This window comes from Podarcis muralis, chromosome 15 (assembly GCF_964188315.1).
Source record: "Podarcis muralis chromosome 15, rPodMur119.hap1.1, whole genome shotgun sequence".
Classification (NCBI taxonomy): Eukaryota; Metazoa; Chordata; class Lepidosauria; order Squamata; family Lacertidae; genus Podarcis; species Podarcis muralis.
This window is the reverse complement of record NC_135669.1, coordinates 12,346,047-12,357,978: the sequence shown is the minus strand read 5'-3', so window position 1 is coordinate 12,357,978 and position 11,932 is coordinate 12,346,047. Positions and strand designations below refer to the sequence as shown.

Genomic DNA, 11,932 nt, shown 5'->3' with positions numbered 1-11,932 from the left:
TGTGATCAGTATACGAAATTATGTAACTAAGTGGATGTAAATTTATTTGTTCTAAGTTGTTTTGAAGTTCTGTAAGGCTGGATTTAGGCACATCAAAGAAGCATTTCAGTTAAACACTTTGTAAATTTCATAAAGGGAAATCACGTTGACAAAAGACGGGACTCCACAGCGCCATCTGGTGGGTCACAGGGTTAGAACGCATATAAAAGTGTTTTACTTTACTAATATAAGTAAAGCTTCTGAACCATATTTTTGGGCTCTCGTCCATGAATTGGCACCATCCTCTTTTAAAGGCACCCTCTTTTGGTGACCATCACTGGCACTGCTACAAGTCCCATCTACCAGAGCCAGCATAGTAAATGGTCAGGAATGATGGGAGTTGTAGTCCAACAGCATCTAGATTGCCACAGGTGTCCCCACCCCTGTACTAAGAGATCAGCTACAAAATAGCACCTCTGACCTACAGCACTGCATACAGGATTACTGGGCACTCCAATTCCAGCTCCATTGACTGCTGCTACCTGGACACAGTATTTTTGCCCATTAGCCAGGCCTGTCACTTCTAGGCTGTGTGTTTCTCCACCCACTGTTCTGTTAGAGCCTGAGTGAGTTTCATTGCCCAGGAACCAGACCTGCAAACACAAGGCGAGAGAAGAAAAACGTCAGCCTGTCTCACACAGAGCGGCACAAGACGGCAGTTTCTGCAGAACAGAAGCACACATGAGAGGAACCAAATATATCCTGCACAGAGTCACACATCTAGCAAAGCAGTAAGAGATAGATGCAAAGTGGGGAAAGAAGCCAAATAACAGGGGGTGACTAAGGCTAAGTTTTTTTAGAGTCTGTGGGCTGCATTTCCAGGGGGTGGGGAGGCACATGCCAGTAGTGTGTGAAGCCAGAGGAATTGATTGATTGATTGATTGATTGATTGATTGATTTTATTATTTATATCCAGACTCATCTGTCTGGGTTGCTCCAGCCACTTTGTGCAGCTTCCAGCAAACTATAAAAACATAACAAAACATCAAACATTAAAAACTTCCCAATGCAGGGCTGCCTTCAGGTGTCTTCTAAAAGTTGTATTGTTATTTATCTCCTTGACAGCTGATGGGAGGGCGTTCCACAGGGAGGGTGCCACTGCTGAGAAGGCCCTCTGCCTGATTCCCTGTAGCTTCACTTCTCGCAGTGAGGGAACCGCCAGAAGGCCCTCGGAGCTGGACCTCAGTGTCCGGGCTGAACAATGTGGGTGGAGACACTCCTTCAGGTATATAGGCCTGAGGCCGTTTAGGGCTTGAAAGGTCAGCACCAACACTTTGAACTGAGACAAGAGATGAGGCAGGCTGCTGGAGAACCCAGGGAGTTGCAGTATAAACAGATCTAGTTCTGAAGAGGACTGTATACTATACATAAACTCACAACCCCACCTTTTGTTTTTAAATCCCCAAATTAGAAAGAGGATAAATTCCAGTTTCCCTGAAATGATTTCTGACCCACAGGGGTAAAAGGGACGGACTGGTGGCACAGCCTCCCAGCTCGACCATGAGGGAACCACCAGAAGGATGTGCAGACACATTTTCTAAGCAGGGAAGCGTTTTTTCCAACTGAGTCCTTCTCCATACTTTCTAACTAAAGAGCATACTGTCTGTCTGTCCCTTAGTTAGAAAGTATGGCGAGGGACTTGGTCATGGAAGAAGGGCTGGGTTTAAGAATGGGGGAAGGCGAGGATTGGAAGGCAAGCACTTCGAATTGTGCTTGGAAACTTACTGGGAGCCAGTGAAGATCCCAGTGTAGGAAAAAGTGGGCAGTGCAAGGAATGTAAAGTTTTATCTCTGTAAAGTAGGCTAGTTTCTACAAACACACACACGCCCCTCCCCTGCCTCCATCCAGACAAGCAAGAAGCAACGTCAGAATTCAAGGACACATTCTAGCCAAGTAAAGTCACTTGAGGGGTGAAGCAGTACCAGTGAGGGGTGCAGCCTGCTGAGAATTCTGAGGGCCAGGTCGAGACGTCAGGAGGGCCACATTTGACCCCCAGGCTTGAGATTCCCTACCCTGCCATGGAACGTAAGTTCAGAGTCAGCGCACCTGCTGCACATGTATAATGTACAAGGAGCATGACAGCAGGCAAAAGAAGAAACGAGCCTTGAAATGACAAAGTAAGAATCAGATGAGGTGTGGGTAACCTCTGGCCCTTCAGATGCTGCTGAACTTCATCTCCCACCATCCCTGTCCATTGACCATGCTTCTTAGGGCTGATGGGAGCTGCAGTTCAGAAACACCTGGAGGGCTAAAGATTCCTCATGCCTGTAATTATTTCAGGAAACATAAAGAAACATAACTGCATGCCACTCAAGCACATCTCTAGTTTCCCCAGTTTCCTCAAGGACAACAGCTGGAAACTGCTGAAGGGTTGCAACCATAGTTTTAGTTGATCCACCCCCATGAAATGCTCTATTCCACCAGACCTTGGTGGAATACCACTTAATCATCCTCCCTCCAGATTCCTTCTATCCATCACCATCAACCAGATATTGTGGTACCCAAATGGCACCAATTCCATTCCTCCTTACCTGGTAACCTTTGATGATGCCATTGTGCATGTCTTGTGGAGGGGGCTCCCAGTGGATGATCACAGTGCCATTCGCATCTTGAAATGTGGTGATGCTGATGCTTTCAGGGGAAGCACCAGGCACTGGGAAGAAAGGAAAGGATAGGGTTGCTGAGATATTTTTTAGGAAAAGAAGGAGCAACAATTGCTGGTGCAACAGGCCTCCAGCCACATGCTATTATCTACTCTGCCACCTCCTGCCTCCTCCATACAACTCAACAGCTCAAGATCAGGAGTTCAGGACTGAGGGATCTCAATCCTTTGCATGCCTGGTGGATCTCAAAGAGTTCTCCAAGAGGTGTGGCGAAATTAGCCTTGGGATGGCACTATCAGCAGGAGACTAGAGAGCGTGGGATGGGGGAAAGTTCACATTTGAATTATGTGCTCTTGATTTCATTTCATGACAACAAGGCAGGGTTCATATGCTGTTGCTCAGTGCCGCTTGGGTTTTGCAAAGGTGCAAGAGCACAGAAGAATCCTACTGGCCTCCAAGGGCTAGGTCAAAACTCAGCCACATGCCTTGTAGACAGAAGGTCCTGGGTGGGTTCAGTCTTCAGTTAAAGGAGCCTCAGGTGTCAGAGCTAGAAAAAGTCCTGTGCCTGGCACCTTAGAGAACTGTGTCCAACCAGGTGAGACAATAATGGGGGAAACGGATCAATGGCCAAGGAAACCTGTGGCCCTCCAAATGTTAGATTCTAATTCACATCACCCCAGTTCATTGGCCATGCTGGCTGGGACAGTTGGAGTCTTAAACATCCAGAGGGTGTCAGTCGTCAGAGGATCTAAATCCCCACGACAGGTTGCCAGGAATGGATAAGACAAGGGAAAGTCCTTACCAACTGCTTTTTATTCACTATTCACAGAGAGAGGCTTGGAAATGCAGCCTCTTGGAATAATGATGTTTCCCCGAGTGAGTATCCACCCCTCTCCCTCTCTCCCTTCATGCGTCATCACTATGGGTGCTGCTACCTGCCCTCTGCCTTTGAGCTCTTTGCTCTCCTACTTTCAATGCTCGCCGGGTTCTGGAAGAGGGGGGGGGATCGGGAATGCTTTCTAAAGACACTGAATCTGTCAGCGGTTGCCCCTCTGGTGCTTCTTCTTCCTTCCTCTCCCATTATATCCCAGCTTTCCCCCTCATCTTCCTCTGAGCTGTGATCTCCCTCAAACCCCTGTTGTAATTCTGAACTGTCTTCTTCTCTGGAAGGGTCAGGCTGGGGAGGCAGTCTCCACCATTCCTCCTCTGCCCAGTGCCTGACAGAGGGCCACACATGCCCAATATAACTCATTTCTTTATGTTCACATGCACCCCACTGCCTAAGCAAAGTAAACTGCTAGGCACAGATCACACCACATCACCGCCTCTAGAGCAGGAATGAGGAACCTGTAGCCCCCTAGATGCCTTGAAGGACTGCAACTAGGTGTATCTAGAGGTGTGCTCTAGATGTATCTCTGCTCAACTACAACCTCCATTGTCCCTGGCCATTAGGATGTGGTCACTGGGATTGATGGGAGTTGGAGTCCAGCAATGTATGGAGGGCCACTGGTTCCCCACCCATGTTCCAGAATATTTAGCATTCAAAAAGAGGAAGTGCTGAAGGGTCGTACCTTCTTCTGGGATCCAGAGCTCCCTTACGTTGCTGTCCAAGCCATAAACCTTCCCTGAATATGGTTGCACCTTGAACTCATACTTATAGCCTCTCTCAAGCCCTGGGACGATGGTACGGTGGTTGCTTTGGACATGCCATTCAGCCCAGTGTGTGGTCACAGGCAACAGGGAGCGATAGAACACCACATAGCCATCTATGCGCTGGGAAGAGGAGACAACCTTCAAGACAATAGGTGGGAAATCTGGGTTAACCTCTGGTTCGGAGTAGGAATGGAGAAAATTTGCCAGTTTAAGTTTTTCTCCATTTCTCATTCTTCCAACCAAAAATTCACTTTCCCTGACTCTTTCGGCTTGCAATTTCTTCCTTTAAAAACATCTGCACAAAACTGCACACAATGCATGCATTTAGTAATGCAGTTTTGACTAATATACACATTTTTTTGCAAGCGTTTCCCTCCAATGTAATGTCATTTTCTTCGATATCGTGTGCCTTTTCATGCACACTTTTTGGCTGGAGAATGATGTCATAGAATTTGGAGGCGTGTGTGGGTTTTGAAGGATGGCTGCCTGATTTCAGTTGACTTGTTGGTTCACAAAATGTGAATTAAGCAGGCTTGCTTTAAAATGCAACGTGGGTAGATTTCTCTCCCAACCCTAAATCAGAGAGAACTGTGATATCTGCAGAAACCACAACATTGTTCGGGTCAAGCGACTCTTGGAGATATAGATGAGGTCCCTGAGGAACACAAAAGCTATGGAACAAAGTGGGAGTAGACAAAAGCCAAACGGAATCTTCAGCCCAAATTAAATTAAATTAAAATTCTGCAAGCTTTTGCAATTCAACTCTGAACAGCCAGCTCAATTCAGCTCAAAATTTGGATTTTGAACAATATTCATGAACAGATTAAAACAGCAGTGTTCAATAAATCCCTGCATTTTACAGCTACTTTCTCCCTTTCATCCCCACCTCTGCTGCTGCAGGAAGTGGGAGAAAGATGTCTGCATTTTACAGGCTTCCTTTGGCTGTGTGTGCCTGTTCCCTGAAAACAATTTAACTCCCACCTGTCAGCTGATAAGATAAATCTTGGGTTAAATCCTCCTGGGAACAGGCATCCACACTTAATGCAGAACTAAAACCTGTCTTGCTGAAGTCACGTCAGCTGACTGAGAGGTGGTCATGATTTGGGGAAATCACCGTGTGGCCCCAGCTGGAATGGCCCATGGGTTTAGAGCATGCTGCCCCCATCTGTATGCTCTGTTGCACCTTTGTTATATCTAATTCACCTTCCAATGCAGGTGAGCTGCTGGCGTGGAGGGGACAGCAGTGACGTTTGCCAGGTAAACCTTTGCATCCATCGGCTCCTTCAGTACATCTTTTGGCCTGTCCTGCTTGCTCTGGCCAGTGTCCAGGGGATCTAAAAGCAAAAAAACCAAAAAAACCAACAACCCCAGACTCAAAGGTGTATCCTTGGAGAACGTGGACTTTACCCAAATTGATAAGGTCAGTCCTTTTGGAGTCCCACCTTCCTTTGCATTATGCTTAAGTTTGTGCTGCTTCCCTACAGGATATGGTGACCAACGCAGCTCACAATAAATGAAAGCTGGCAACATCAACCCTGCCATTGTGGGAATCGCTTGCAGGCGACCCCCAGTGCCTGGAGACAGAAAGTCCGGTTGTGCATCCATAGCAGGGACCAGAGGAGGAATGACCCCTGGGAGGAGCTCAGAGAGAAGAAACTGCTTGGTGCATCTGCAGCAACACAACCAGATGCCTTCATCCAGAGCTGCCATCTACGGAGGGCCGTGGGAGCCAGGGAGTCTCCAATATTTTCAAGAAGGGGGCCGCCCACCCCCAATTTTGTGGCTATCCTCAAAAGGACACGCCAGGGTGAAGATGCTTGGCTCTGCCTAGTCCTTTTGAGGATCACCAGGGCAATGGCAGCGCGTTCCTTTCACAAAGGTAAGGTGGCTGGTGGTGGGATGGTGGGCTGAGTTGGCCTGGCCGGGTTGGGGGGGGGGCGTTGCATATTGACCACGCACAAGCGAAGGGGCAACCCAATGTTGGTCGCAACTCAGTGTCTATGCCTTCATCTGTCCCAGCTGCAACAAAACATGTCTCTCCAGCCACAGCAGGCGCTGCAACCTTCCAACAGTTTGACTTCACCCTCCATAATCCCCCAAGGCCAACAACAACAATTATCAAAATACATCATTGTGGCTTTCCTCCATGGCCTTCCCCAACCTGGTGCCCTCCTAGTTGTTGTTAGGCTACAGCGAAAAGGTGAGGAACCTTTTCCAGACTGATGGACATCTTCCAACAGTGAGCAACCTGTTGAAGATCTCACGCCAGTGGTGTGTAGAGCCAAAGGTAAGAAGTGTGGCCAGAGGCAAAAAGTCAACAGTACCAAAAGTGAAGGCGGCAAAACACCAGGTGTAATTCTCATCCCGCTATGGTAGGCTACCTTCCTGTCACACAGAAGCCAGAGGTTTCTACACACAGGGCTGATCACAGGGGAGGGGGGGCATTTGTCCCAGGGCCTCACACCCAAGTAACCATTATTTGGTGTGTGTGTTTTGGCATTTGGTTAATTTCCCAACTTGTTTTTTATGCACATTGAAGCAAATTGTGACACCCTCTCTCAGCTTGGAGCTGCAAAATTTAAGAAAGAAATGTGATTTGGCAAAAGACATAAATGTTCTTGTTAACTGATTTTGTCACATGCTTAACATCGACTGTTTTCCCCCCTCAATTCTTCTGTGCGTTTCACAGAAAAGGAGTAGAAAAACATTTGTTAAATAAAAAAAAGAAAACACCTCTCACTTTTTCTCTCCTTTCTGGAGGTGGGCATGTGCTCCTATTTTGTTTTCATGTGCTGTCCTTTTTTCACAGCTGCATAATGTTATGAGTTGCGGGGGGGACGGGGACTAGGCTGTATGCTGAGACCCTTCAAATACCTGGCTGTCCCTCCCCTTCTAATTCTTGGAATAGCCAGGCTAGCTTCCTGGTGAGGTCATTCTTCCTTCAGGCAAACCAGAGCCATTGTCATAGCTGGCCAGGTCAAGCCCTTGAGGAGCAAGCCTGGTCACAGGGGGAGTGGCTTGGGAAGTGGGTGTGGCCTGGACAGGGTCCCAAGGGCCAAATATTGATATTGATAAGAGCCGCTTACCCTGCACAGTTAAAGATGCTTTGGCAGAGATGGTTCCCACCTGGTTGCGAGCAGTACAGACATATTTCCCAGCGTCGTTCATCGTCAAGTGCTGAATCTGTAGGACGTTTTCTCTGTTTACTTCATACCTGTGGGGAGCAGCGGTATGGAACAGTGACCGGGGCTTTGTTCACAAATGCATGTTCATCCCTAAACACAGATGCAATGTCCAGAATAGGGCCTGCATGTGTGAAAGAGCCATCGCAAGTCCGCTCACCCTTTTAGGTTTTCTGGCGTTGCAGGATAGCAGAGGCTCCTCCAAGACCCCGACGAGGGGGTAGCATCATCACAGCCCCATACGGATAGGGGGCATGGGCATAAGCCCGTGCCTCCTATCAGAGGCCAGATCTTAGCCTGCATCCCAGAATGGCAAATGAGGATGCAGGCTAGGACATGGGCTGGAACATGGAGAGGAGTCAACGGGGTGGGAAGGCTGTTAGAATTCCTGCTCCATGATTGCAGTCATGGGATTGTTGTCTTTCACATGACGGTGTATGTTTTGACTTCACAAAGTGCAAAGTGACGGAAACAGGATGTTTGTGTTACTGTGTTCTGTGAAGTGGGACTATTGTCCTTTGTTCATTCTCTTTGCTGTCTGATACTAGAGAGTGAGCCATGTTGCAGTGCTCTTTGTGTGTTTATATGTAAATAAAGTAGATTAGCCAAAATGCTGAGTTGCTGAGTTCTGTTACACAAACTGAGAAGACTCTGCGGATCCCTAAGTGTGCCGATGTCTGTTGGCACTGTGATGTTCGGGCAGAAGAAAGCTTTTGAAGCTCCCGAACAACTGACCAGGAGGGAGAGAACATGCCAGTCGGGCTTGTGTCTCTGCCGGGGTCCTACTCAAGTGTAGGATGAGCTCCTGACAAAGGCTTCCCTCAGGTCTGTTCCCTGGCAATTTAAACAGCCCTCACCTGGGGCCCTACCTGCTTTCCCCTCGTCGGTTTCCCCACCCACCCTCCCTTGGTTCAAGCCGATGTTTAAGGACTTTGCTGTGGCTACAGTGGTTGCCGTTTTATGGGGCCAGGTAGGAATTTGTCCACTGGGCCAATTGGCTCCAACCCGGTGGTTTTGCCTACTTCATAGCAATTGTCACAGCTTGGTTGGGCATTGGGGCAATCATTTGTCTTGGATGGAGGGGAGGATGTAGTCTCCGCCAGCCCCTCCAAACGCTGGGGTATCCCATTAAAGGGATCCAGGGGGAATGGCCATGTCTGTGTGCCCAGGGGGGGCAGGGCCGAAGGCACTCCCCCAGATGGTGGTCTCTGCAGGGGTCACCCTATTTGATGTAAGTCTTAGGACACCCCCACCCACCCAGATTAACCTATGCATCACTTCCAGTGGGCAGGACAGAAGCATTTTGATTGCCCCATGCCCAAGCCCTCTTTCATCTCTATTCAATGAAGTTATGGCCTGTTTCAATCCAAACCAGTCTATGTTGTCCTTTATTTGTCTGCAGGTTGGGGGCAGAGGAGCACAATGCCTGAAACCCACAAGAGCAAATGCCAAGGACTCTGTTCTGATGCCATGCTACTCTTAGCACCGTATGTTCCAGGGGAGGCCATTCACACATCCAGCTCAAGGCACGCTCTGTGTCGCTCTGATGGTAATGTTAAGTGATGAGATAAAACATTGGAGCAGCCTTGCAAATTGGCCCTGGATAGCTCAGTTGGCTAGAGAGTGGTGCTGATAACACCAAGGTTGCAGGTTCAATCCCTGTATGGGACAGATGCATATTCCTGCATTGCAGGGGGATGGACGAGATGAACCCTTCCAATTCTATGAAAAGCTACTAGTCTATGATGATGATGATTCTTTTTTAAAAAGACCAACTTGCAATAAAAAATTACTGGCCTGCTAAGAGTCGAGTAGTCTGCATAGCCATACACAGAAGAAAGAAAGACTGATCTGTCCAACGCTAAATGACCCAGAAGCTAGATCCAGCAATGTTTGGCTTCTTCTATTTCCACAGTTTACCATTAGGCTCATCTTTAGGATTTCCCACCCGGAGAACAGGGTGCTAGATGGGCCTTTGGTCTGATCCTGCAGCCAGGCTCTTCTTAAGCTCTGCCTTTGTTCCTCTGAGCTGTCTGGCAATAGCTAGGTGACTTAAAAGCAAAACCTGAGGAATAAATCTACAGTGGGAACAGCATCAACCCTTTGATGTGCTTCCTATAAACACCAACTTTGAGACCAATTCTGACATTTGAATGGCATATATTAATCTGCAAGTGTAATTTAATATGGATGTTTATTGTATTGTGAATGCGGGGGCGAAACTTTTCTGTTGTTGTTTTTCCCCCTGTCTCTTTTTTCTTCCTCTGTCTTTAATAAATTTACAATTAAAAAAATCAATGAAAAACACACACAATTTGATCTTCCTTTCACAAGCTGCAATGCCGTGGCCAAGCAGAGAGTGACAGCCAGAGAAATCCTCTGAATCTAACAGGTATCCTCACCTTCCGGAGGGAAGCTCTCCCGTTTCCTTGTGCCATTGGATGGCGGGTGTTGGGTCTCCGTGGACTCCACACATGAACAGGACGGTGCTGCCAAGCTTGGCCACGACATCATTAGGCCTCCGAGTGAATACTGGCTTTTCTTGGATAGGAGAAGAAGACAATCTAATCAAACCGAGTAGTCCCTTAGGGTTATGGAAACTCTCACTAGCAGAGTGGGTTTTATGGGGTCAGAGACCACCAACATCCACTCAGAGAAGACCCCTTGAAAGTAATGGGTCTAAATCGGCCATGTCTCTTAATTTCAAGGGGTCTACTCTGAGTAGGGTGACGTGGGTGGCGCTGTGGGTTAAACCACAGAGCCTAGGACTTGCCAATCAGAAGGTCGGTGGTTCAAATCCCCACAACGGGGTGAGCTCCCGTTGCTCAGTCCCTGCTCCTGCCAACCTAGCGGTTTGAAAGCACGTCAAAGTGCAAGTAGATAAATAGGTACCACTCTGGTGGGAAGGTAAATGGCGTTTCCGTGCACTGCTCTGGTTCACCAGAAGTGGCTTAGTCATGCTGGCCACATGACCCGGAAGCTGCACGCCGGCTCCCTCAGCCAATAAAGCAAGATGAGCACCGCAACCCCAGCGTCGGTCACAACTGGACCTAATGGTCAGGGGGTCCCTTTACCTCTTACTCTGAGTAGGACGAGCGCTGGATACAGGACACAGAGTCCAGCCATCCAAAGACATAGCTGCTTTTCAGCAAGATGACCCACCTCTCTGTCCATCCATGTTTTCATATTAATGCTCTTTCCCACACTTCCTGGTGATGGAACCAGTAAAAAGGAACTCATAGGAACATAGGAAGCTCCTTTATACCAATTCAAACCATTGGTCCATCTAGCTCAGTATTGTCTGCTAGTGGACACTGACTCTCCAGAGTTTCAGACATGGGACATACCCAGTCCCACCTGGTGTCAGGTTTCAGGGAATCAGCTTCCTCCCTGCCCCACGTTGGCAGCAGATAACCAGAAGAAAGGAAGGGAGTATTCTTACCAGTTAGAAACTTTACTAATCACAGCGAGAGAACAAAGAATCCCTGTCCTAGGAATGGCGGTGCTCCAAATTAATGGTTTCACCCACTTCCTCCCTAGTCATCTACGTCACTACTGTGTCTTGTACCCTGAGCTTGTAACCACTGTAATTTCTGTGCTGCCACCTTATCAGCTTTTCTTGACTTGGGCTGAGCGGATGAACGTTTTCCAGAGACAGTGAATCTGTTAACTCTCTCTCTCCCAGTGCATCTTCTCCTAGCTGTTCCCCATCCAGTATTTCCCAGCTTTTGCCTTCTGAACTATGTCCCTCTGCAAACCACTGTTCCAAATCTATACTGTCCTCCTGCTCCTGGGAAGATTCAGGATCCTGATCAGGAGCAGGGGGAGGGGGAGGGGGAAGCTCCCACCATTCCTCCTCAGTGCAGCCCTCCTCAGCACAGTCCCTGACACCTGGGGACTGAACCTGGGACATTTTGCTTGCAAGACAGGTGTTCTGCCACCGAATTATGGTCTTTCATATTCAGTTCATATTCTGGATCTGAATACAGTGGTACCTCTAGATACAAACGGGATCTGTTCTGGAGCCCCGTTCGCATCTAGAAGCAAACGTAACTAGCGACGGCACGTCTCCGCACACGCATGTGGCTTTACGCTGCTTCTGCACATGCGCGTGATGTCATTTTGAACGTCTGCGCATGCGCAAGCGGCAAAACCCGGAAGTAACGCTCTCCGTTACTTCCGGGTTGCCACGGAGCGCAACTCGAATGCGCTCAACGCGAAGCGCATTCAACCCAAGGTATGACTGTACGCTAAATGATCCAGCTGCTTATAATGATGCCACGTCCCCAAAGAAAGTGTTGCACATCATCTCATTCATGAAATAACAACAAACAACAACAACAACAACAACAACAACAACAACAACAACAACAACAATTTATTTATACCCCGCCCATCTGGCTGGGTTTCCCCAGCCACTCTGGGCGGCTTCCAACAAAATATTAAAATACAACA

At 48.1% G+C, this 11,932-nt stretch overlaps 1 protein-coding gene across 7 annotated transcripts in view; it reads right to left on the bottom strand.

The window, feature by feature from the left end:
- Positions 1–11,932, bottom strand: part of ROBO4 (roundabout guidance receptor 4) — a 105,780-nt gene that overhangs the window by 62,314 nt on the left and 31,534 nt on the right. For all 7 annotated transcript variants that reach the window (XM_028707704.2, XM_077919928.1, XM_028707703.2 and 4 more), the window contains exons 5-10: positions 9,880–10,018; positions 7,382–7,509; positions 5,499–5,629; positions 4,214–4,433; positions 2,571–2,692; positions 461–632 (exon numbers count right to left, since the gene is read on the bottom strand). In XM_028707704.2, coding sequence (XP_028563537.2) covers positions 461–632; positions 2,571–2,692; positions 4,214–4,433; positions 5,499–5,629; positions 7,382–7,509; positions 9,880–10,018 — 912 coding nt within the window. The remainder of the gene's footprint in view (positions 1–460; positions 633–2,570; positions 2,693–4,213; positions 4,434–5,498; positions 5,630–7,381; positions 7,510–9,879; positions 10,019–11,932) is intronic.